General features: G+C 40.8%; 1 protein-coding gene and 2 long non-coding RNA genes across 6 annotated transcripts; 2 read left to right on the top strand and 1 right to left on the bottom strand.

The window, feature by feature from the left end:
• The first annotated feature begins 1,005 nt into the window (after window positions 1–1,005).
• Window positions 1,006–2,116, top strand: LOC135627155 (uncharacterized). The gene is made up of 2 exons (XR_010492541.1): window positions 1,006–1,360; window positions 1,474–2,116. It is a non-coding gene; the product is annotated as an uncharacterized LOC135627155 (long non-coding RNA).
• A 3,625-nt stretch (window positions 2,117–5,741) lies between these two features.
• Window positions 5,742–7,648, bottom strand: LOC135627480 (uncharacterized). The gene is made up of 2 exons (XR_010492623.1): window positions 6,443–7,648; window positions 5,742–6,094 (listed from the first exon to the last, which is right to left on the bottom strand). It is a non-coding gene; the product is annotated as an uncharacterized LOC135627480 (long non-coding RNA).
• Window positions 7,649–8,018: 370 nt separating this feature from the next.
• On the top strand, window positions 8,019–11,570 carry LOC135627333 (vesicle-associated protein 4-2-like). Of its 4 annotated transcripts, XM_065133398.1 has the most exons (7): window positions 8,022–8,521; window positions 9,447–9,517; window positions 9,775–9,856; window positions 9,968–10,086; window positions 10,981–11,058; window positions 11,144–11,260; window positions 11,351–11,570. In XM_065133398.1, exons 1-7 carry the CDS (start codon window positions 8,224–8,226, stop codon window positions 11,411–11,413), a joined length of 828 nt encoding a protein of 275 aa, XP_064989470.1. In that variant the 5' UTR covers window positions 8,022–8,223; the 3' UTR covers window positions 11,414–11,570. The 4 variants fall into 4 exon arrangements, 3 of the variants coding, with proteins under 3 accessions (XP_064989471.1, XP_064989469.1, XP_064989470.1); XR_010492590.1 differs by lacking the exon at window positions 11,351–11,570 and having other exon boundaries at window positions 8,019–8,521; window positions 10,733–11,058; XM_065133399.1 differs by lacking the exon at window positions 9,775–9,856 and having other exon boundaries at window positions 8,019–8,521; window positions 9,919–10,086.
• The last annotated feature ends 12,049 nt before the right edge of the window (window positions 11,571–23,619 follow it).

The raw sequence follows: 23,619 nt of genomic DNA, 5'->3' as shown, positions 1-23,619 counted from the left end.
TCGGCCTACACGAGGATAAACCCTCCTCTGCAGAGCTCTCGGCCGCTTCTGCCTCTCGTTCCACCTCCTCCACCCTGGCCAAGTACTTCGCCGCCATTGGCTGTTTCCACCCATGGGAGCCATACGCCATGATCGCACAAGTCCGGGAGACGATATCCGTCACAGATAACTCGTCAAAAGATGCTCTCGCTTCTCCAATGGCTCCACAGTTGGCACACATATGAACAAGAGAACACCATCGTGTCATTGCTCTGCTATCCTCGGAGAATGTCCGCCACTATGTCAACCTCCAAGCATCCAAATGTGGCAAACGTGCTGACGATTGCAGACTTCGTGAATCCTCCTTCCCGTACGCGAGAAGAGCACATCTTTTCATCTCCGTAAACAGCTACATAAGCTTCCGACGCCAGTCCAGTGTTACGGTGGCACGGTCATGACCATGTTCCCGCACGTCCTGTACGTACAGGTCATTGCGTCGACAAGCTGCGACGCCGGCGCATGAAAGCAAAGCGACGGCGTTTCGCGTCGCACACGCTTACCAAAGAGCTTCGAATGACGAAGGCAGGAGAGAAACCAGACTTCATTAGGCCGCCGTGAATGGACTCGCAATGGCGGCGATAGCTTTCCTAAGCCAACCGAATAAGATGTGGTTTCGAGAGCTTCGATGATGCCCGACATTCTCGGCAACAGCTACTATAACTCTCGAGTCTGCTCACCATTCGTGAGACTAAGACGACGCAATTTGGACGATTTCGCAAGGATTTGGTTTTTTTTGGAGGCAGTTCATGCACCCAGTCGGAGGCGGTAAGAATACCGTCAGTCTCCAGATCCTCAACGTCCTTCGTATCCAACCCTGGTCCAACTAGTTCGGCCCATTCGTATCAGAAATGCCCGATCGCTACCCCAACCCGGGCCGTGAGTTCAAACAAGCTGGGCCGATAGGGTCTGGAAACCTCTTCGGAAGCTTACCGCAAGCCACAGGGCGCTTGAACTGCCTCCAAAAAAATTAAATCTTGGCAAAATCATCAAATTTACGTTATCTTATTCTGACCTGCGGTGATCAGACTCTAGTAACTTGCTAAAGCACTGAAGCTTCGTGCAACAGTAACAGCGTGGAGAAAGCTCGTGCGCGTCGAATCCATCTCGCTCGGCCGACACAATGACATCCTCTTCTGCACTGCAGAGCTCTCATCGGCTTCTACCTCCTCCTCCTCCTCCTCCTCCACCCACGCCGAGTACGTAGATTTGAACCTTCAACCCACTAGAGACGTAAGGTGCTCGACCAAATGCGCCTACGAAGTCGATTTGTTCGTTGTTTTTGCCTACTTAGAAGTGTGCATGGAATTCCCTCCTTCAAAAGGTGATGTATTGTTTCCAATGTTTTGCCCACTTAATGAACGCTCTTACTCCAAATCTGGACCAAGATTGATCCGGCAAACGTGATCATCTCCTGATGCATCCTCCATCACATAGAGCGGAGAAAGCAGTCACGTACGTGATGGAACGGGGCTCAAAACCACACCATTTCATCTCCTTACTACGCCGGTGCAGTCTCATAGTGGCAGGGCGTGACCGTGTTCCTGCACGCCGCCTCCGTGCCGGTCATTTCGTCAAACAGCTGGAACGCGAACGCAGAGCGAAGCGACGGCACCGACCAAAGAGCTTTAAATGACAGCGTCCAGGAGATGAATCCGGCTTCATCAGGAAGGGGTGATAGAACTGGTAGTGGCGAGAGCTTTCGGAAGCCAACGATCGGACGAGGTCTTCGACGATGCCTGTGATCCCCTGGCAAAGACGGTGCCGCACTGTCATTGATACATGAGTGAAGTAATACTGGAGTCTCGTTACCTTTAGTGCGAATAAGACGTTGCAGTTTGGACGATTTCGCAACGATTTAATTCTTTTGGAGGCAGTTCATGCACCCAGCGGGAGGCAGCGGTAAGAGAACCGGAGAGTCTTCGGATCTTCGACGTCCCCCGAATCGCACCCAACCGCGGCCGCGGGTTCGACAGGCCGGCATCATTAAGAAGCATAAGGTATGGAAACCGATTTGTAAGCTTACCGCCAGCCACCGAGTGCCTGAACTGCCTCCAAAAAAAAATAAATCTTGTCAAAATTGTCCAATTGATGTTGTCTTATTCTGACTGGCGGTGATCAGGCTCTTCTGCTGTCTGAAATAATTATGATTCCTGCAACAGTAATAATAGCGCGGATCACCCGTGAAGTGCTCGACGAAATGCACCTACGAACTTGCCTTTTCTCTCGTTGCAAGACGATGTCTCGTTTTCATTGTTTCACCCAGTTACTAATGCTGTGACATTGAACAAAGCTTAGCTGTGTCATGGAGTGGGGTTTAGATCACGAAAGAAGCTCTGAAGCCTTGGCAGAGCTTACATCTTTGGATGGTTAGAATGATTGGAAGGATATAGTGAGCGCAGCATGCTACCCATGCGGGCATTTCGTCGAACAGCATGATCGCCGACGCAAAGCGACGGCATGGTGCCGACCACGGACGTAAGGAGAGGCTGGCGTCAATGATACTGCCGTTAGGAGAGCTTCTTCGATGATGCCCGAGAGCTTCTTCGATGATGCCCGAGAGCTTCCTATGACGGGCGTCGTGTCAGTGTTAATTATGTCGACATAATGTGACAGGTTTTCTGTGAAGCGGCCATGGCGAATACATTGGCACTACAGTCTGCTCGCTGCAAACAGAATACGATAAAAATAGTCGGATGATTCAGCGACGTTTTAATTGTTTTGTTTTTTGGAGGCGGTAAAGATCTTCCATGTCTTTCTATATGGATGGGGTCGGGCCTTGGCATCCTTGCGGGAAACGAGGCAGATACCATTTGCGCGGCAGAGCCCAAATAGAAGAGGAAATCTGGAAACCCAGTATTAGTCTTTACCGGCAGAAATTGGGTGCATAAACAGCCCAAAAATATAATAAATCCTGACAAAATCATCCAATTTACGTCATACAACCCTTTAAAAGTACGAAATTATGGTTTTTTTAAAATATTAATTTACCCAATTTAAGCTGAATTTTCCTTAACTTTAGGATTAAAAACCACTTAAATATTATTGTAAAATATTTTTTTTGAGATTTTAAGGATATTAAAATATACTACATACAAGTGGAATATTAGATGTATGCCATAATCAAAGTCAAAATGGTATTCCTATTCTGCCCTATAAAATAACGAGGGTAAGTCTTTGTCATTTGGAAGGATTCCAGAAAGAAAACTATTCGTGGAGTTATTTACTAATCCTTTTTACCTTTTTGATTTCTCCTAAACATAATCATGAAGAATGAATTATGAATTTTTTTAATCTATTATTCTTTCTCATTTGTTAGCAACATTTGCTTTATGTGACGATAAAGTAAGATAAATACTGTTTAAAAAATAATACAAAAACATGGATACATGAAAATTTTCTAAAATCAATAAATTGCTGCAATGTTCAAGAACAGCAATATTTGAAAAAGAAGACATGGGTCATCCCATATCAGAAAGGTGACCAATTTATCTACTGTACATCTTGTTCATAATGAGACATTGAACCTTTGTGTTGCTTGATAGGAAAGAGAAGAAATGCCAAAATTTTGGCAAGACAATACCCGTGGCAATCAAAATCCTTGTTTCATCTCATAACAAGGAATCTCATTGACACTTTCATATTTTTCGATATAGAACATACAAGTGAAGCAAAAAGAACAAGCACTTGCAACCCAATCGGAAACATTGAAACAACCGAGAATCTAGGAAGGATCAGTGTACACAAACTTATCAAAACAAATAAGAAGTCAATGGAGAATCTGGTCCTATGGGATCACAAAGTCAAACTTTGAGTTATTGTGCTAAATATAACAAATTCATAGATAGTAGCCAACATTTGGGCAAAAAATGTCTAACTTCAGGCTTTTTAGGCAGTTTTTTCAGGAACAACACCAATGGCTACTTTTGACATGGACAGTTTAAGGACACATTCTTTTCTTTTATTGGAGTGCTTTGATTGGTATTTGCTAGAATTGGATGGTGAGTTCCTCAAGTCTCCTCCCCTTCAAACCTTTAAATTAGTTTTGCTGCACAAGTTCATGTATAGCTTTCTCCCCCTCTTCCTCTATTCTTCTTCTTTCTTCTTCTGCTCATTATAATCTTTCTCCATGATCAGGAGATGTGTCAAACTTTATCAGATTATCTTCCCAACATCATCCCCTGAAAAGATCAGGAGTTGTGTCAAGACCTCACTCAGGCTCTTGACCCAAAGGAATCACCACAGCAATGCATCTTCGTTTGCATGGGAAAAACCTTGCTCCGGGTGGATCAAGTTGAACTTTGACGGAGCTTCCAAGTGCAAATTCAGCAACGCCGGGTGTGCCGGGACCACGAAGGGCTGTTCATGCTGGGATACGCTGAATGCATTGGGGGGGCGACGAGCTCCGTTGCAGAGTTAGCTGCTTGCAAACGAGGCCTCAAGCTGGCCTTGCAGAACGGGTGGCATAGTATCTGGATCGAAGGCAATGCAAAGACGGTGTTGGATGTTTTCATGAACGAGGTGTGATTGAAGTCCAAGGAAGATCTAAGAATTGTGAGAGAGATTAGGGTGCTGATTCCACAGCTGAATGCCTTCAGTGTATCCCATATATACAGGCAAGGGAACAGAGTTGCTCATGAGTTTGCCAAGCTGGGATACCGATATCAAAAGCCACAAATTTAGCTTGACATTCCCCCCAATGAAGTACAGCGACTTCTTCACCATGATGCTGAATCTAAAGCCATTATTCTTAAGAAGTAGATTTCTCTAAAGATGCTTCCTGCATTTCAGTAAGATTAGTCTTGAGTCAAACTCGGTCGAGACCATCACATTAGAGATTGAACACTAATGTAAAACAAAAGTAACTTAAAAGATTAAGCTGTTAAGCTATGGGTGAAATTTTAATCATTTAGCTTTTTCAACCCTTAGCAATATATGGCTGTGATTTAATTTTCTTTCAATCTTCATCCTATACATAAATATTTTCCTAACATCTACTTGTTCATGTGTGAATTCATCTATCTTCCCCTTATCCATAGGTTTTAAGTCAATTATGATTTGACATATTATCTGGCTCACTTTGCTACAATTAACATCTAAATTTATTTTACTCATTTCTTTTATCAATCTTGGGTCTGATGAGTTTGAGCCAAACTAGGTCAAGACTACCATATATGAGATCGGATACTAATGAGAACAATGTGCTATTAAGTTATAACTCAAACATAACTAAATATTACCCATTTCTTCAAATCCTTAGAAATGTGAAACTATTATTTAGTCTTTATCCAATCTTTATCTCACATATGAATATTTTTCTAATAGTATATTACCTAGTTGAAGAGGACGCAATGCCTTCAAGAGAATCCTGCTTCCAAAGAGTTTACTTGAGATTTTGAACTTAGTTAAAATCAAACAAAACTTACAAGGGGTAATTCAATAGATTTTTAAGCACTTATGCAACCTCTATTGCATTGTGCTTTAGTAGATTAGATTTCGAATGCTACTACTCAAACACCTCAATGCCATAGATCTTCCAATCATATCTGTCTACAAGTGTGTATGGGAAGGTATTGAAAAGTTCCATGTGCAAGAAATCTCACCTACCATCATGATCATTATATCCACCACCACCAAATGCTGCCAGGAGCATTACTCTTAACAAAAAATTACAGTCATCTCCACTGCTGACATTTTCACCACCATAAGCATAAATTCACATGTTAGTTGGACAAATAGAGGAGGGACAACTCTGAAATTTGAAATATTACACATTTTTATATTTTTTATGGAGAATAAATTGGAAAACAAAGATGAAATTAAACGCATCCTAAATGCTTCTTGGGTATCATAAGCTATTACTCTAATCGAACCCTCTGTCCCACACCAGCAAATCAGCATACCGGTCTTCTTACATAGCCCAGATGATTGTAGGTTTTGCTCCCTGAGCAGAGAGGATATCAACCATGTGTTTCTAATGTGGCTTTTCCTTACAGATACAGAGATCCATTTTCGATGTTTCTAATACATTTGATGAACCTGCTAACTTCAGTTCCTTCTGGAATAACGAGACAAGAAGACATTTTATCAAGAATCATCAATTTGTTAAGATATAAATCAATATATTATGGTTCATCTAATGACTTAAACTTTTAAATGATATGATGATAGTAAAAAAATAGATATGGAATGTTCAAATCATATCTATGCATGCATTAAAAGGGAAAATGTGTCTCTTTGACTCTCACGTGCTTTGTTTGAGTCAGTCTACCACCGTTATGTGAGGATGAGCATTAAGAATATAGCTCATAAAATCATGTCTCAAATACTGGATTAAATTTTTAGATGAAACAACAAATGTAGCTTAAGAGGCTTGAGAAAAAGAAAAAGATGAATCGTTACTAACCTGGCGAGTAAGTAAGAAGTCAGTCTTGACATGCTCTCTTTGTCATGTTCACATGATAGATCCAAAGAGCTCTCTCTTCATCTGTTCAATGTGGTTTCTCTATTTTGCAATCGGCAAATTGCTTTCACCACGCTCCACTTTCCAATATATTCAGTATATTGCTATCCTGTCCTTCAAGAAAAAGTATCAACTGCTAAGAACTGAAACCAGATCTCATTACTCTTTTTTTTTTTGGTAGAAAAACTAGAAATATTTACTTTGTTCAAAAACCATAACTTTGCATGTAGAATTCCCTCATCTGCTGCCAACTTTCTTCCACCAGGATAAGAGACATGCTGCTAAAAGGTACTCGTGCACATCCATTAGTCCCACTTATGACTGAAACCTAGTCCCTTTGTTTAATGCACAAGGAGAGGCATGCTACCTGGTCTTCATCACTGAGAAATTGCACAAAAATCATGGACATGCCAGGACACCATATCTGCTTCCGCTCGCCAACAAACTACCTTTATCTTGGGTTAGTAATTTGAGTCAAATGGTTCGATCCTCCTAGGTCATGGCAGTCTTAGCTGCATTTCCTCAAACAAATGAAGTGCTGCATTTCTTCAAACAACTTGGAAGCCCAACTCCGCCTGACCACACACGCGACAGACACATGTATAAATGAAGTGCTGCATTTCCTCGAACGACTTCTAGTCCAACCCCACCTGACCACACACGACATACATATATATCATTGAGGTGCCACATTTCCTCGAACACCTTCAAGGCCAACCCCACCTGACCACACGGCATAAATGTTAAGGTGCCTCGAACACCTTCAAGCCCAACTCTCACTCGACCACACATGGCGCACATTTTTATCAATGAAGCGCCGCATTTCCTCGAACAACTTCAAGCCCAACGCCACCTGACCACAGACGGCATATATATTTATCGATGCAGTGCCGCAAGCATATCAATCAAGAGTCCTGGAGAACACAGTCATCTTGATGCCGTTGCTCCTCAAGTGGCCATGGCAGCAATTCCCCTGCCCCAAGGGCCCTCCACAGAACGAGGTTGCGCCCCACGCTGCCGCGCACAAACATGCGGTTACTTCCCAGAGTGGGTAAATGACGGCACTTTGACTTCACAAGTCAAACGGCTCCACCAGGCCATTAATGACGCCACAACCCTCACCGACTGGTCACTCTCCGGTGATCTTACCACGACCTTATGATATCATCATTAATGATATTAACAATGTACATTATATCGTTATCGAACAGAAATCTTTAAAAATCTATCATGCAAAATCTTCTTGCCGATATAGAATTTATATTCGGTCAGACTAATTTTTGTGGCTTCGATTTTGATCATTCATATGAATTGTTTTTCAATTTCATAATAATTATTCTCAATACAAAAGATCAATTTTTAGTAATTTGAATTTCGGTCAATGCAACCTTATTTTAATAAATTATTTTTTTTAAAAATTGTCACATAATAATGAATAAAATACTGAAACACAGGGGTAAGTTAAGAAGACGGTGATTGGATCTGGCTGACCAATAACTATGCCGGTGCCACCGCAGCCATCCACCCACCGAATCTCTCTCAGTCTCTCGCTCTCTTAAAAGAAGGTTACCGGACTCCAAAACTGACCGTTGAGCTTACGAAGCCCAGCGCAGTGGCTTCTTTTCCGTACCCCCGGTGGCGCGATTCATACCACTGCGATCTGGTCCCCCGCCGGCGATTGAGAAGGAGCAGGACTCTGGTAGCCGATCTGGGAGGTGTTCGCCATGGCGTTAGCCGAAGTCAAGGCGGGGGCGGAGGGGAAGGGGTGGGGGATTTTCCGGCTGCCTTTCTTCGGCGGCGGGGGTGGAGGTGATGGAGGATCGTCGTCCAACTCTTCGTCGACGTTCATTTTGACGCATAACCACCATTACCGATCGTCGGGGCAGTTGGAGGGAGGGGCGGCGGCGGCGCAGGCCGGAAGGCGCAGCTCCGGCGCCAGCTCGGTCTCGTCGGTTGCCAGGTCGCTGCTGCCCACCAGACGCCGCCTTCGGCTCGATCCGCCCACCAAGCTCTACTTCCCTTGTGAGTGCTTGCTCTGGTAACTATTTCATGGGTTCTTGTTGTCGGATTTTTCAATCTTTTTTCGTTAGATGTCGTTTGAAGCTTAGAAAGGAGTGATCTTTTTCTCTTTTTTATTGGGTGTTCGCGGATCTCGAGACTTTTTGGGGGCTGAATTGGCCAAAAATTGTGGCTTTTGCTTCTGATTTGGGCCCTTCTTTCTCGTAAAAGTACTTTTGGTGGCTACTGTTTAAATTTAGGTAATAAAAGGTGGATTAACTTCTAAATTTGTAGATTTGTTCTTTCGATCCATTATCTCAGATGCGAGTTATGGAGATTCAAAGTACCCTAACTTTGGGTCTCTTTCTATGGATCGTAATACAATTTAGACATATTACACCATTAAATTCTGTAGTTTTACAGCAAAGTTGTTTTCTTTTTCTCTCCTGGGATACCAATTTCTGATTGTTATAGCCATTTGCTAATTCGATACTTTCTTATGATCTGTTGTTATAATATTAATTGCTGTAATATTAGGCTTCCTTTTCTGTCTCTCGTTAACCTTGGTTGTTACAGAATGATTCAGTTGCTTAGGTTTGGGTTTTGACGTTTGCTTCTTTCCCCTAAAACTTTATGCCTGATTACCTGACAAAAGGTTCTTTAATGTGTTCAAGTAAACAGATTGTAGTATGGTTTTCTACCGTTGGATATTAGTCAATAAGGTTGCTCCTTTTTTCTTGTCTGTGTTATGCTTTTGAGTATTGTTTTTTTTCCTTATGTTATTCTAATGTCTTCTTGTTTGGCCAACAAAAACTGTGATGGTCTAATGAAATTAAATATAGCTTCTGCTTCTAGTTTGAGAATTCTTTTTGAGAAGCTGTCTGTCAGAGAATATATGCCGGGGTGTTCTGTGATTAACCTTCTAGTTTATATGGTTTCTTTGTTGAAGATGAACCTGGAAAACAGGTGCGAAGTGCAATCAGGATTAAGAACACCAGCAAGTCGCATGTGGCATTTAAGGTGTGTGCGATCTTTCATCTTATTCTAGCTATTACCTGTTTTCTGACTTATTTCTAAGTAGTAATACACAGTCTTCAGCTTAATATATGTTCTTTGTAATAATTAATTCTTCTAAAAGATTTTTTATGTTTTTCATTGAGCATGATGTTTCTGTTTGAAATATCAACTAAAGTTACAATGGCCTACCTTTTTCCATGTTTCTTTTACTTTTTCTAAAATATTCTTGGGCAAATTTTGATTATTCTAAGTGGATTTAGTTTCAAACAACTGCACCAAAGAGCTGTTTCATGCGTCCTCCTGGAGGTATACTCTCCCCAGGGGAGAGTATCATTGCTACTGGTAAATTTTTTTTCCTCCTTATGTTATTCTTAAATGATTTCTCTAACGGATGCAATAATCAGCTCATATCGAGGATGTACTTTTTAAAAAAAACTTCCACCCCGGTGGCAGTTTTCAAGTTTGTTGAGCAACCAGAGAATAATGAAAAGCCAATGAATCAAAAGAGCAAGGTTAAGTTCAAGATTGTTAGCTTGAAGGTGAATGGTCCTATGGAATATGTACCAGAGCTAGTAAGTCTATTTTTATCTCTTCCTTTCAGCTTGATTCCATATGTCTGTTTCTCTATGGCTGAGCTTGTGTTCCATTTTGCCAAAACTTGAAATTTTAGTTTAATCTAAATCAACTCATCATTAAATATGAAAATTTGGCTGGTTTTAACTGGATATGGCTTAATCCATTTTGGGTCTCATTTCACCAGTCTATTAAAAGTTTAATACAGAATATCTTTTTCTAGAGCAACTCTTCCAGAGGATTCTATCATTCAATTTTTTTTTCCACTGTTGCTTCAAATGTGTGGTTATGTTGAAATCAAGAAAAAAAAAGCATCCATGGTTATGTTGAAATTCTATGCTCTTCCACACCATGGAGGATATCTCTACTAACTTATTAGCTATTTTAGTTATCTAGTGATACACTATGTTCGGAGCCCCTTCTAGTTATCTAACAAATTCATATTTCAGCAAACCTTGGTGTAACATGGAAAAATAAATGTGAACAATGTGAAGTAATGCAATTATTTAAGTGCACAGATATGTGATAAACTTATGGACTTTATATTACAAACTTTATCATGAGAAATATCATCTACCTATTTCATAAGTGAATAGTGTGTTCAATTTGAGTATATTTTTTATATTTTCATTTTTTATCACACAGGTGTATAGAACACAGAACTGTTTGTCCATCCAAAAGTTCTTTTTGTTTCAGAATTCTGTTGAGTATGTTGAAAATTCTATGAGAGTACCAGAGCTTCTCAAAAGTGCTCGATGAGAATGATGCTTTGTAATAGGCATCTTCACTCAGTTTATTAACTTAATGTCAAACCTGCAAATGTTCATCAGCTTTTTCTGTTTCTGTGCCAAAATGTCATGTGAAGCTATTGCTGTTATATACCTGTTCAACAGTTTGATGAGCAGAAAGATCAGGTTGCAGTAGAGCAAATTCTGAGGGTTGTCTTCCTGGACCCAGATCACCCCTGCCCTGTAAGCCAATCGCACACACAGTAATTGTTCTTATCATGGACTAGTAGATGACTTGTGGTGTAAATTGCAATATACTTTTTTGAAGCAAATGGAGAAGCTGAAGAGGCAACTGGCTGAGGCTGAGGCCGCACTGGAGGCACGCAAGAAGCCCCCTGAAGACACAAGTCCTCGGATTGTTGGAGGACTGGTTATTGATGAATGGGTAATACTCTTTTTCCTTGCTATTTGGCTTCTATGCATTTTCTACTTTCAAATGAGCATTTTTTCCAGTTCCCTTCCTTTTTATTTTCAGAAAGAAAGAAGAGAACGATATCTTGCTCAGCAGCAGCAGGTGGAAGGGGTTGATTCAGTTTGAAGTATGATTCCTTTTGTCGATGTAGCTCTTGTATCTTCTTTTGCTTGTGTTGTATTGTATGATCTGTTTTGTTTAAGAGAAAGAACATGTCATTTGTCCCGCCATAATGTTCAAGACTGTGAGGAGGGCGAAATAATGGAGTTCACACATCATGATCTCTTTTGGATTTGGAAATATTGTACTTGAATGAGGATATCATGCCGTTGTAATGAGAATCAAATTGTGATGAGATCACAATAATGAAATCGATTTGCTTTTAAACACAAATCCTAAATAATCCCGATCATAGGTTACTCGAGAAGGACATTGAGATAACCGGACAAACTAGTGTACTGTATACCCGTCCAGCTGCTCGTATGGGGACACTATGGATACAGTACAAGTGCTCATTAAAGAATGAGTTCATTGATTTATCTGCTTACGAAATATTGGATGTTTGATTATACCTCATTGTTAGCCAATGATTTCATCTAAGTGGTGTATCTAGTCCTTAGACTTGAGATACCAAGGATGCCCTGTATGAGTACTCTACCCTTTGATACTAGACTTATAGGTCTGTAGGTTCCAAATCTAGCACAACCGATCATCGAGAGTGGTAGCCAAACTTATAAGTACAATTGAGTATCAATAGAGGATTATCTACTCTCGGTATCATGAGAAAATATCATATGTGTTCTTGTTCAAACAAATCCCTAGCCAGTGTTATTCAAATTGAGAGAGAAAGAGTTCTTTGGGAGAATTCGATTAAAGCAAGACTCGAGTAGAAACCGAATGGGTCTGACAACACCATACCCGGTATACGGTCTTTGGGATATTAGATGAATGAGTGACTATAGGTACATGGTAACTGAGGATAGATAGGTCCAATGGATTGGATTCTTCTGTATCGTCTATGGACTGCGACGTAGTGACATAGTACATCCGTAGTCGATGAGTCGAGTGAATTATTATGGAGATAGTAATTTACTATGCTAGAAGGAGTTCCAACAAGTATGACTTATGACCAACTCGATATTGGGTCTAGAGGGTCACACACATATGGTAGGCGTTGCGATGAGTAGAGGTTCATATATGAAATATTTGTTGGAGCTCCTATCTTATTGGATATCCAATAAGCCCCTGAATTATTGAATCATATGGATAAGATCTAATAAGATCTAATAAGAGATTATTGGATAGATATACACTAATCTAAGATGCTTGGGTTGTTGGATGAAGATCCAATACCCAATAGGGCAAGATCCATTAGGGTTAAGTTAAGATGATACCTCTATAAATAGGAGGGAATCAATGGTTCATAGGCTAGAGCCTTTTTGGGTTGCCTCTCTTATTCTCCTCCACTTCTCCTCAGATAGTAGACTTGGAGTTTTGAATAGCATCGTCGCAATCCTATTGTGTGGATCACCGCTAAAGATGACACTTGACCTCCTTAACCCTCTCATAGAGATCTGCAGGGATTAAGAGATATACGATCTCCCTAAGGAATACAATATTTCATATATGTAGTTTTAAGTTTCACGATTTTTGCGCACCAATCTTCACACGACGATGAACACATCTTTTGAAAAATTAGAGATTTTGTTTTTTATGTTCTTCCACTACGCATGTGATGTCGCCCCCTAGATTTCTATACAATAGTATCAGAGCCAGGTTGTTCATGTAATAGATTAATTTTGAACTGCATGTGTTGTGTTTTAGGAAGACTTTTGTCATCAAAATTATTAACGCAAAAGGTGAGAGAGGGCAGCAACTGTTGCTGCCCTCGTAGGTTGGCCAATGGCTGCTTGCAGTCTTTGGCCGAGGCTTGGCCACCTGGTGTAGGTGGCCGGCGGGCAGCAATTGGTCGCTTGCGGCCAACAGCCTTTAGCCCGTAAGCAAGGAACCACATGGGCGGCCTGCTCGCATTGGCGGGCAGCATCGGTAGCACCCGCGGGCAAAGGCGCCATAGGGCAACGCGCTTGCGGGCATTTTGCTCACGAGCATAGCCACCCGCGGGGGCGGCAGTGCCCGCAGGGTCAGCGTCACCTGTAGGCATAACGCTCGCGAGCGAGCCGCCGTCGGCAGATGGACATGAAATCCACATTGCTCAATGGCAACCTCGAGGATGAGGTGTATATGATACAACCTGAGGGATTTGTATTCAAGGACTGCCTAGATAAGGTGTGCAGGTTGCTTAGGTCCATTTATGGACTAAAGCAAGCTTCCCGAAGTTGGAACATAAGATTTGATGAGGTAATTAGATCTTATGACTTCGTTAAGAACGAAGATGAGCCTTGTGTGTATAAGAAGGTAAGTGGGAGTGCTATCACCTTCTAGGTGTTATATGTGGATGACATCCTGATAATTGGGAATGATGTAAGAATGCTATCCACAGTAAATACTTGGTTTTTTAGACACTTTTCCATGAAGGACTCAGGGAAAGCATCGTATATCTTCGGGATTTGGATCTATAGAGATAGATCCAAGAGGATACTTAACTTGTCCCAGTTCAGGTACATAAACACCATTGTCAAAAGGTTTGGCATAAAAAATTCTAAGAGAGGTCTCATACTGATAAGACATATGGGCTTTCACTTTCTAGGAGTATGTCTCCAAAGACTTTTGAAGAAAGGGTGAACATAGATAGGATATCCTATGCCTCAGCGATAGAGTCTATTATGTATGTCATGCTATGTACCAGGTCTTATATAGTGTATGTTCTGAGTGTCACGAGCAGGTATTAGGCGGATCCAGACTTGGAGCACTAAAAAGTAATAAAGTATATCCTTAAGTACTTAAGAAGGACTATGTATCTTTTACTAGTATATAGAGGTAGTAGCCTCGGGATTAAAGACTACACAGACTCGAGTTTCCAGTCCGATATTGATGATAGCAAGTCGAATTCGGGATATGTGTATACCTTGAATAAAGGAGCAGTATGCTGGAAAGAGTTCTAAGCAAGATACTACTACTGACTCGACCATAGAGGCGGAGTAAATTGCTGCAATAGAGGAACAAAGGAGGGAGTCTAGATAAAAAAGTTCATCACAGATCTAGGAGTCGTGTTAGGTAGAGAGAAGCTGATTCCCTTATATTACGACAACTACGGGACGATTGCTTAAATAATGGAACCTAGGTCTCATCAGAAATGTTCTAAGGAGATTCCAACTTAATAAAGATATCGTGACCCAAGAAGATGTAGCAGTCGAAAGAGTTCCATCCGAAGATAACATTGTAGATCCATTGACAAAGCCGTTGTCTCAGATTGTCTTTGAGCATCATAAGAGTCTGATGGGGATCAAACACATAGGTGATTGACTTTAGGTCAAGTAGGAGATTGCTAGTCATATGTGCCCTGCAAGCCAATCACGTGAGTGATGACATGTGTGATTTGATACGTAATCTTTTTGCTTATTATTATTTGACATTTTATCACCTTATATTGCTTATTGGTTGAATATATTGTGATGTCCATGGATCTGTGCAATAGGAATCGGATCGTGATGAGATCACGATAATGAGACCGATTCACATTTAAACACAGATCCTAAATAATCCCGATCATATGTTACTAGAGAGGGACATCGAGATAACCGGATAGATTAGTGTACTATATACCCGTCCATATCATAGCTGCTCGTGTGGGGACACTAGGGATACAATACAAGTGCTCATTGGAGAATGAGTTCATTGATTGATCCGCTTATGGAATGCTGGATGGTTGATGATACCTTATTGTTAGACAACGATTCTGTAGTCCTAGTGGTGTATCTGGTCCATAGACTTGAGATACCAAGGATGTCATGTATGAGTACTCCACTCTTTAATACCAGACTTATAGGTCTAGAAGTTTCAGATCTAGCATAGTCGATCATCGGGAGTGGTAGCCAACCTTACGAGGACTATTGAGTGTCGATAGAGAATTATCCACTCTTGGTGTTATGAGAGGAATATCTCATATATTCTTGCTCAGACAAATCTCTAACCAGGGTCATTCGGATTGTGAGAGAAGGAGTTCTCCAAGAGAGCTGCTTACGCGCAAGCACAAGAGGCCGACCGCCCACAAGCTGAGTCGCATGCATGTAGGCACTACACTTGTAGCGCAAACGACGACACTCGCGGGCGTTGCCTGCAAACACAACACCCGCAACCATGCTCGCCTGCTGGCTAGTGCCTCGCAGGGGCCGCCGCCGCTTGCGCGCGGGCACTATGCCCGCACGTAGAGGCGTCTGATACTGTTGGGCCCGCGTGCAAACTGCCAGTATCGGCGGTAGCCTGCGCACGAGTATTGCGCCCACAGCGACGCCTACGGGTGCTGCGCCCACAAACAAAGGCGTCGTAGGGCAGTGGGGCCTATCACCTACGGGGCGCCCACCTATAGGGGCGGTGCCCTCGCCCTCCCACCGTAGAGCGCCACTACCGGTAGGGTGGCGACGACCGCAGAAAGTAGGGGAGAAAGGGATTAGGGCATTTTGGGCTAAAAGATAATTTTGCTTATCGAAATTTCAGAAATTTTATATTCTATCATTTGTTCAAATTATAAAAATACTCCTCATAATTCAAAATATTCCTTACATGCCCTTGATTTCAGATAATATTAATTAATTAAAAAGTTTAATTGATTATTATTTTTATTATTATTTAGTAGTCCTATATGATGATGATGTATATATGTGATGTATGATATGTGGGCGGATGATCGTGGACCGTGTGATGATGTGTGTACTTGTGATTATTATTATTGGGGTCTGCAAGACTTTATTTTTTTCTCATTTATTGTCGGGCCTACGTGCCTATGATTATGTTGTAATTACACGAGGAGGCATAACGGGAGTGTGGAAGTGATAGTAGGACCCACGAGGTCGAGACGAATGATCGCGATACATGGAGATGCGTCGAGATGCCGATGGAACCGACGAGGACGAGATGAACGATCACATGGTTTGAAGAAGCACCATTGCACACATAGATCTTGATTGAGTGATTAGGCCCACTAGCTCAGGTCTGATCACATTTGGTTGTGGTCCATGGTGATCTAGTGTGATTGCTTGTACACCTACTATATATATATATATATATATATATATATATATGCATGTGATGTAGATATATATTAAATATGTATGTGTGTGATATCATATAGGAGACCAAATAAAATAAACCCCTCTCTCGATAATATTATGTCGGTAAATATGAGGCAATTAGATTGACCCACATGACCTTCCATCGTTATAGGTAGAGACCGATTCTCGATGTAGGTTGATTTGGTCGTGTCCCTCAAGGCTTACCTATATCATGATTCGCTATCTTGCCTACGACATAGAGATGTCATCGGTGACTCGAGGACATGGTATGCTTGGTCGAGTCCCTCAAGGGTATATCATCGAATCAGACTAATCTTATAACGATGGTATTTACTTAACCGGACATTATGGTTGGTCGAGTCCCTTAAGACCATGGTGGTTCGGAGGCCGAACATGATGGGAATCATAAGGAGTTGTGATCGGTAAGAGTTGCATACCTTTTGGGTTTATTATGATTGGTCGAGTCCCTCGAGATTACACTAAGACGCTGATTGGATCCCAATCCTTACTAGAAGTCTACCGAAGACTTCCGTTTCACGTGCTGAGGGTGTCGTGTGACTTGTTAGTAAAATAGTAGGAGCAGATTAAGATAGAAGTTCATATCTTGATTGTTTATTTTTTGTAAATCTGTATATTATTTATTTCTATTGCATCTTTATTTTCAGAAAATATCACTTTCAAATCCCTTACGTGGTATACTTGATGTCAACCACCTCACTAGTCCAAATTATATGGATTGGCTTCGCAACTTAAGAATTGTTCTCATGACGGAGAAAATCGCATAATCCTAGATATAATATGCCTACGCCGGACGAAGGGGCAAGCGAGGATGAGATCGCATGCTACGTGAACTACATTGATGACTCCTCCACTCTTGCTCCATGTTACATGTTGGGCTATATGACTCCTAAGTTATAGAGATAGCATGAAAAGATGGATGCCAGATTCATTCTCCTACATGTTTGCAAACTGTTTGAGGAATAGGGAAGGACTCAACAATATGAGATATCCAAGAGCCTCTTTCGCGCTAGGATGATTGAGGGAGCACCGGTTCAAAACCATGTCCTAAAGATGATTGAGTGGATAGAGAAACTCATAGGCATATGAATGGTCCTAGAGGATAACCTATGTGTGGATCTTGTGCTTCAATCCCTACCATATTCCTTTTCATAGTTCATAATGAATTTTAATATGAACAAGCTTGAGGTGACTCTCCTTGAGCTTCTCAATATGTTGAGGGAGGCAGAGCGCACTATCAAGAAAGAAAAGCTAGTTCTCTATATTAGTGAGACTAGAAAGAAAAGGAAAGCAGAAAAGTCCCTTAAGAAGGGCAAGGGCATGGGCAGACCAGGCAAAGCAAATGTTGCTAAGAAAGACCTGACAAAGAACAAAAGCTAGTGCTTCTACTATGGCAAAGATGGGCACTAGAAGAGGAACTGCAAAGAGTACCTTACAGAGAGGGCGAAAGGGAAGCTTGGAGAAACTTCAGGTACATTAATGATCAGTCTCCATTTGTCAGACTCTTATGATAACACATAGGTATTGGATACTGGTAGTGCTTATCATATTTGTAATTTGTTGCAGGTTCTAGCAAGACCTAGGAGATTGGAGAGAGGCGAGATGGACCTCAAGATGGGCAATGGAGCAAAAGTTGCTATAGTATGAGTTGTCAAGGTCACCCTACATCTGCTTGGTGGAGCTATTATTGCATTGGATGCATGCTACTTTATTCATTCTATTATCAAAAATATTATTTCTATTTCATGACAGTTAGTGAATATAAATTAATTTTTGAGAACAATGATAGTTCAATATTATTATATGATGAGATCATTACTAGAGGAACATTGCATAATGGTTTGTTTATGCTAGACGCTACTCCATATATTATGAATATAAGTGTGTCCAAAAGGAAACGAGATGAGGTGAATAATGCATACTAGTGGCATTGTAGGCTAGGTCACATCCATGAGGGAAGAATTCAAAAGTTGCTAAAGGATGAATATCTAGATCCATTCGACTATAAGTTATCTACAACTTACGAGCCTTGCCATCGTGAAAAACTGACCAACTCTCTATTTAATGGAACTAGAAAGAGAGCCACTGAGCTGTTGGAACTCATACATAGTGATGTATGTGGACCTATGTCAACTCATGTCATTGGTGGCTACTCCTACTTTATTAGCTTTATTGATGATTTCTCAAGGTATAGACATGTGTACTTAATGAAGTACAAGTCCGAGGCCTTTGAAAAATTCAGAGAGTATTAGAATGAAATGGAGACCAATGCTGGAAAGAGTATCAAGACTCTTCAATTAGATCAAGGAGGTGAGTACTTGAGTATAGAGTTTACCCAGTTCCTTAAGGACCATGAGATTCTATCCCAATGGACACCTCCTTATACACCTCAGCTCAATGGTATATCTGAAAGGAGGAATCGTACACTATTAGACATTGTACGGTCTATGATGAGTTTCACGGACCTACCCATCTCATTTTGGGGATACGCCCTAGAGACTACAACTTACATTCTGAATAGAATTCCAACTAAGTCGGTAGTGTCTACACCATATGAGATATGAAAAGAGAAAAAAATCCGATCTTAAGGTTGTTAAGATTTGGGGCTGCCCTACCTACGTTAAAAGACAACCCCTATAAGTTGAAATCGAGGACGGAGAGGTGCAAGTTCTTGGGATACCCCTTAGGAAACTTGTGGGTATTATTTCTATCATCCCGAGGACCAAAAGGTCTTTGTAGCCAAGAGAGCGGTGTTCCTTGAGAAGGAACACATTCTTGGCGGAGATAATGGGAGCATGATAGAGTTAAGTGAGGTTGGAGAACCTAGCTCAAGCACCACTCCATAGCCTGAGTCTGTTCAGGTACCTAACACACAAGTTCTAACTTTATGTAGGTCTTGTAGAGTATCCCATCCTCCTGAGAGATATGTGGGATATATTGAAGGAGAGGATATTAAGAATATTGATCATCAGACCTATGAGGAGGCTATTGTGAGTAAAGATTTCGGGAAATGACAAAAAGCTATGAATTCTGAGATGAATTCCATGTACTCTAATAATATTTAGAATATAGTTGATGCACCAGAGGGTATTGTACCCATCAGTTGCAAGTGGATCTTTAAAAGGAACATCAAAGTAGATGGAAAGGTAGAGACCTATAAAACAAGGCTAGTGGCTAAAGGATCGTCAAAGGCAATATGTTGACTATGAAGAAACCTTCTCTCCCGTAGCCATGTTAAAATCCATCCAAATTCTATTGGCTGTTGCAGCACACTATGATTATGAGATCTAGCAAATTGATATGAAAATCATATTCTTTAATAGTAACCTCAAGGAGGAGGTATATATGATACAACTTGAGTGATTCGTGTCCAAGGACTACCCAGATAAGGTGTACAAGTTGCTTAGGTCCATTTATGGACTACAGTAAGCTTCCCGAAGTTGAAACATAAGTTGATGAGGCAATAAGATCTTATGACTTCATTAAGAACAAAGATTAGCCTTATGTGTATAGGAAGGTAAGTAGGAGCGCTATCACCTTCTTGGTATTATATGTTGATGACATCTTGATCATTGGGAATGATGTAGGAATGCTATCCATAGTAAATACTTAGTTCCCTAGACACTTTTCTATGAAGGACTTAGGGGAAGCATCCTATATCTTGTGGATTCAGATTTATAGAAATAGATCCAAGAGGATACTTTGCTTCTCCTAGTCCAAGTACGTAGACACCATTGTCAAAAGGTTTGACATGAAAAATTTTAATAGAGGTCTCATACTGATGAGACATGGGATATCATTTCTATGAGTATATCCCCAAAGACTCCTAAAGAAAGGATGAACATAGATAGGATACCCTATGCCTTAGCGATAGGTCTATCATGTATGTCAGGCTATGTACTAGGCCTAATATAGCGCATGCTCTGAGTGTCACGAGCATGTATAAGGCGGAACCAGGCTTGGAGCACTAGAAATTAGTAAAATGTATCTTTAAGTACTTGAGAAGGATTAAGGATCTTTTACTAGTATATAGAGGTAGTAGCCTTAGGGTTGAAGGCTACATAGACTCGAGTTTTTAATCTGATGTCGATAATAGCAAGTCGAATTTGGGGTATGTGTATATCCTGAATGGAGGAGCAGTATGCTAGAAAGAATTCCAAGCAAGATACTACTGCTGACTCGACCACAAAGGTAAAGTACATTGCTGCAATAAAGAAAACAAAGGAGGGAGTCTAGATAAAGAAGTTCATCACATATCTAGGAGTCGTGCAAGGCAACAAGGAGCTGATTCCCTTATATTGCGACAACTACAAGGTGATTGCTCAAATAACGGAACCTATGTCTCATCAGAAGTGTTCTGAGGAGTTCTAGCTTATTAGAGATATCGTGACCCGAGGAGATGTAGCAGTCGAAAGAGTTCCATCCAAAGATAATATCGTAGATCCACTAATAAAGCCATTATCTCATATTGTCTTTGAGCATCACAGGAGTCTGATGGGGATCAGACACATAGGTGATTGGCTTTAGGTCAAATGAGAAATTGCTACTCATATGTGCCTTGCAAGCCAATCACATGAGTGATGGCATGTGTGACTTGACATGTAGTCTTTTTACTTATCATTATTTGGTATTTTATCACCTTATATTGTATATTGCTTGAATATATTGTGATGTCCATGGATTTGTGCAATGAGAATTGGATCGTGATGAAATCACGACAATGAGATCGATTCACCTTATAAACATAGATCCTAAATAATCCCGGTCATAGGTTACTCGACAGGGACATCGAGATAACCGGACAGACTGATGTGCTGTATATTCATCCATATGATAGATACAGTTGGTCTTATAGCTACTCGTGTGGGGATACTAAGGATACAATACATGTGCTCATTGGAGAATGAGTTGATTGATTGATTTGCTTATGGAATGTATGATGATTGATAATGCCTTATTGTCAAACAATGATTCTGTAGTCCTAATGGGGTATTTGGTTCTTAGACTTGAGATACTAAGGATGCCATATATGAGTACTCTACTCTTTGATACTGGACTTATAGGTCTGGAGGTTCCAGATCTAGCATAGCCGGTCATCGGGAGTAGTAATCAACCTTATAAGGACTCTTGAGTATTGATGGAGGATCATCCACTCTTGGTGCCATGAGAGAAATCTCTCATGTATTTTTGCTCAGATAAATCCCTAGCTAAGGTCATTCGGATTGATAGAGAAAGAGTTCTCCAAGAGACTCCGATTAGAGCGAGACTCGAGCAGAAATTATATAGATCTGACAACACCATGCCCGGTATACGGTCTCTAGGATATTAGATGGATGAGGGAATATAGGTACATGATAACTAAGGACAGACATGTTCAATGGATTGGATTTCCCTATATCGTTTGGGGACTGCGGCGTAGTAGCATAGTACATCCGCAGTCGATGAGTCGAGTGAATTATTATGAAGATAATAATTCACTAAGCCAGAAGGAGTTCTGATAGGTATGACTCATGGCTAGCTCAATATTGGGCCTAGAGAGTCACACACATATAGTAGGCGTTGAAATAAGTAGAGGTTCGGATATGAGATATCTGCCAGAGCCCCTATTTTATTGGATGTCTAATAAGCTCCTGAATTATTGGATCATATGGATGAGATCTAATAAGAGTCATCGAGAGATTATTGGATGGAGATACACTAATCTAAGAAGCTTGGGTAGTTAGATGGAGATCCAATACCCAATAGGGTATGATCTATTATGGTTAAGTTGATAGGGCACCTCTATAAATAGGAGGGAATTAATGGTTCATAGGTTATAGCCTTTTGGGGTTGCCTCTCCTATTCTCCTCCTCTTCTCCTTCTCAGATAACAGGCTTGGAGATTTGAGGAACATCATCGTAGCCCTACTGTGTGGATCACCGCTAGAGAGGACGCTTGACCTCCTTCACCCTCTCCTAGAGATCTGTAGGGATTTAAGGATATACGATCTCCCTAGGTAACACAATCTTTCATTTATGCAGTTTTAAGTTTCGTAGATTTTGCGCACTAATTTTCTCACGACGAAGAACATATCTTTGGAAATTTAGGGTTTTGTTTTTATATTCTTCCGCTATGCAAGTGATGTCGCCCCATAGATTTCCCAACAAAAGATAGGCACCGGAAGAGGAACTGTAAATAGTACGTTGCAGAGAGGGTGAAATGGAAGCTTAAAGAAGCTTCAGGTACATTTATGATTGATCTCCAATTGTTAGATTTTTTTGATAGTACATTGGTATTGGATACCGGTATAGCTTATCATATTTGCAATTTGTTGTAGATTTTGACAAAGTCTTAGAGATTCAAAAGAGGAACATTGCATAATAATTTATTTATGCTAAACACTGCTTTGTATATCATAAATGTAAGTGTGTCCAAGAGGAAATGAGATGAGGTGAATAGTGCATACTTGTGGCATTGTAGGCTAGGTCACATCCACGAGGGAAGGATTCAAAAGTTGCTAAAAGATGAATATTTATATCCATTTAACTATGAGTCATATGCAACTTACGAGTCTTGCCTTCATAGAAAACTGATCAACTCTCCATTTAGTGGAACTGGAGAGAGAGTCATTGAGCTGTTGGAACTCATACATAGTGATGCATATAGATCCATGTCAACTCATGCCATTAGTGGTTACTCCTGCTTTATTATCTTTACTGATGATTTCTCAAGGTATAGACATGTCTACTTGATAAAGTACAAGTCTAAGGCCTTTGAGAAATTTAGAGAGTATAAGAATGAAGTGGAGAATCAGATTGGAAAGAGTATCAAGACTCTTCGATCAGATCGAGAAGGTAAGTACTTGAGTACAAAGTTTACCTAATTCCTCAAGAACTATAGGATTCTATCCCAATATACCTCCTTATACACCTCAGCTCAATGGTATACCTGAAAGGAGGAATCATACACTATTAGACATGGTGTGGTCCATGATGAGTTTTGCTGACCTACCCATCTCATTTTGAGGATACGTCCTAGAGATCACAGCTTACCTTCTGAATAGAGTTCCAACTAAATTGGTAGTGTCTATACCATATAAGATATGAAAAGGAAAAAAATCTGATCTCAAGATTGTTAAGATTTAGG

Source organism: Musa acuminata, chromosome BXJ2-11 (genome assembly GCF_036884655.1).
Source record: "Musa acuminata AAA Group cultivar baxijiao chromosome BXJ2-11, Cavendish_Baxijiao_AAA, whole genome shotgun sequence".
NCBI classification, from domain to species: domain Eukaryota; kingdom Viridiplantae; phylum Streptophyta; class Magnoliopsida; order Zingiberales; family Musaceae; genus Musa; species Musa acuminata.
This window is presented reverse-complemented; position numbering and strand designations above follow the sequence as displayed.